At 31.1% G+C, this 2011-nt stretch overlaps 1 protein-coding gene across 1 annotated transcript in view; it reads left to right on the top strand.

Annotated features, from left to right (window-relative positions):
- SWT1 (SWT1 RNA endoribonuclease homolog (S. cerevisiae)) overlaps nucleotides 1-2011 on the top strand; it is a gene marked incomplete at its 3' end in the record, with an annotated part of 43797 nt that overhangs the window by 37449 nt on the left and 4337 nt on the right. The window contains exon 13 of the mRNA XM_008588365.1: nucleotides 1222-1360. Within this exon, the coding sequence (XP_008586587.1) occupies nucleotides 1222-1360 (139 nt within the window). The remainder of the gene's footprint in view (nucleotides 1-1221; nucleotides 1361-2011) is intronic.

Below are 2011 nucleotides of genomic sequence, written 5' to 3'. Positions count from 1 at the left end.
AGCGGGAGCGCCTCCGCGCTCCCAAGCGGCGCACTGTAGCAGTGTGCCACCGGGCTGGCCCTTTCTTCAAGTTTTCTAACTAATATTTTGACAGTTAAATGACGGACGTTTCTTAGAGGTTAGTACAATATGTTGTCATTCGTTTTTTCAGTCAAGTATTTATTGGGCATCTACCATGTGTCAGACACACTGCCCGCATGGACCTTCAATTGAATTCAGAAAAACTTCTCTCATTTAGTTTTTTTTATCTTGTTTTTTTCTTTTGTTCTTTTCTAAAAAAAATTTTTTGTTTCATTTACTTTGATTTGAGTTAAAATGTCTAATATAAGGAATCCCTCTAGCAGTGTGAATTCAGAAAAAGAAATGTATATCTTGGTTTATGCCATGTAAATATGAGAATCAAAGTATAAATTAGCAAGATATTTTGAATTTTATTTAGATTCATATCTTTTCTGCAATTAGCAAAATACCAAACTTAGCAATAGTGGTCTTAAAAGTTTAATATGATGTTTTTTTGCAGTTCACATTTATAGCTGGGAGAAACAGTATTCCCCATCAATGGTAGCTTGTGTCTATTCCAGCTATTCAGTGAGATTCTAATATTTGCAATATGGTGTGTTTGCTACTTTCTTATATTATCAAGTATTGAGCCAAGATGATGAAGAATGATAGAAGATACTTAGGAGGGTTGATTTAAATTGGATATTTCATAGAAGAGACAATAGGGAAAGTCATTGCATATGAATGATTCAGAAAAAGGAAGTGTTGACATCTTGTAGAACTAAATGGTCAGTCTTCTTTACAAATGTGTCTTTGCAAGAGTGTAACAAGTGATAATTCTATTTCACACCTTTTTTTATATGGATTTTTTCCCCCAGGTATGTGAAATAATTAGATTGATTTCCTCATAGAAATGACAATGTTGAAAAGTAGATCAAAGGACTTTTGTTCATTAAAATTATGCTTCCTATGCTTTCTTTTTGCACATACAGTTTCCAGAACGATAAAGATTAATGCTAATATGAATTTTACAAAAGCAATTTGCAGTGAAATTAGCATTTTAAGATTATGGTTGGCTTTTAATAAAACGTCTTCTAATTTAAGAAGAATTCAACTAACTGTATTTTGCCCAGAAATAAATATCGGAATTCGTAAATAGGTACTTTTTAATAATAGGAATAATAAATTCATAGATGGCAATTTTTTCTAAATACTCTTTAGATGCTGTATTTGAAACCACCATGGACTGTAATACATTTATTACAGTGTTTTAGAAAACATTGGTTGGCTGTATTTGGATTAGTTATGGAAAAGGACTTGCTTTTAACTATTGAGAGCCTATATGAAAATCTCTGTAAAGGTATGAATCTTTTATTTTTCTCTTTAGCAGTGTTGTGTTAAAGTATTATGTCAGATTAGTAGATATATTCCAAATTCATGAAAAATTTGTTAATTCATTCTTAATCATTTATACTTCTAATTTTTAAACGGAATTTTTGGTAGTTGGATGAATGGATGTAGTTCATAGAACTTGTAATTATAAATGGTATCATTGTTGATGTTCCTGGATATTGTGAATATATAATTTTTAATAATTTTTAGTTTGAAAACTTTTTGAACCATGTTTTGCAGTCTATTCAGGTATGCAAATAAAATTAATTAGATTTTTAAAAAATTTCTCACTATTGTACACTATTATAACACAGAAACTAATTTTTTGAATAGTAAATCAAGGTTTTCTATCTAAACTATATGGATCAGGAATAGGAAACTTTTGGCTTTGGTGCACAGTGAATTTTAGAACTGAAAGAGACCACAGTGAACCACTTTGTTCAACACAGCCTTGAGAATCTTGAAGTTCCTCTGCTGTCACATGTTGGGTGTGGAGATTGATGGGAAGCCTGACAGATGGTACCTTTGGTTCTCAACCCCAACTTTAGCCAGCATGGCTTTTTTTTTTTTAACTTTTTATATGTGGAGATTACATGTAGGATTTGAAAAAAAGTTTCTC

The sequence above is a fragment of the Galeopterus variegatus genome, unplaced genomic scaffold, assembly GCF_000696425.1.
Source record: "Galeopterus variegatus unplaced genomic scaffold, G_variegatus-3.0.2 Scaffold4789, whole genome shotgun sequence".
NCBI classification, from domain to species: Eukaryota; Metazoa; Chordata; class Mammalia; order Dermoptera; family Cynocephalidae; genus Galeopterus; species Galeopterus variegatus.
This window is presented reverse-complemented; position numbering and strand designations above follow the sequence as displayed.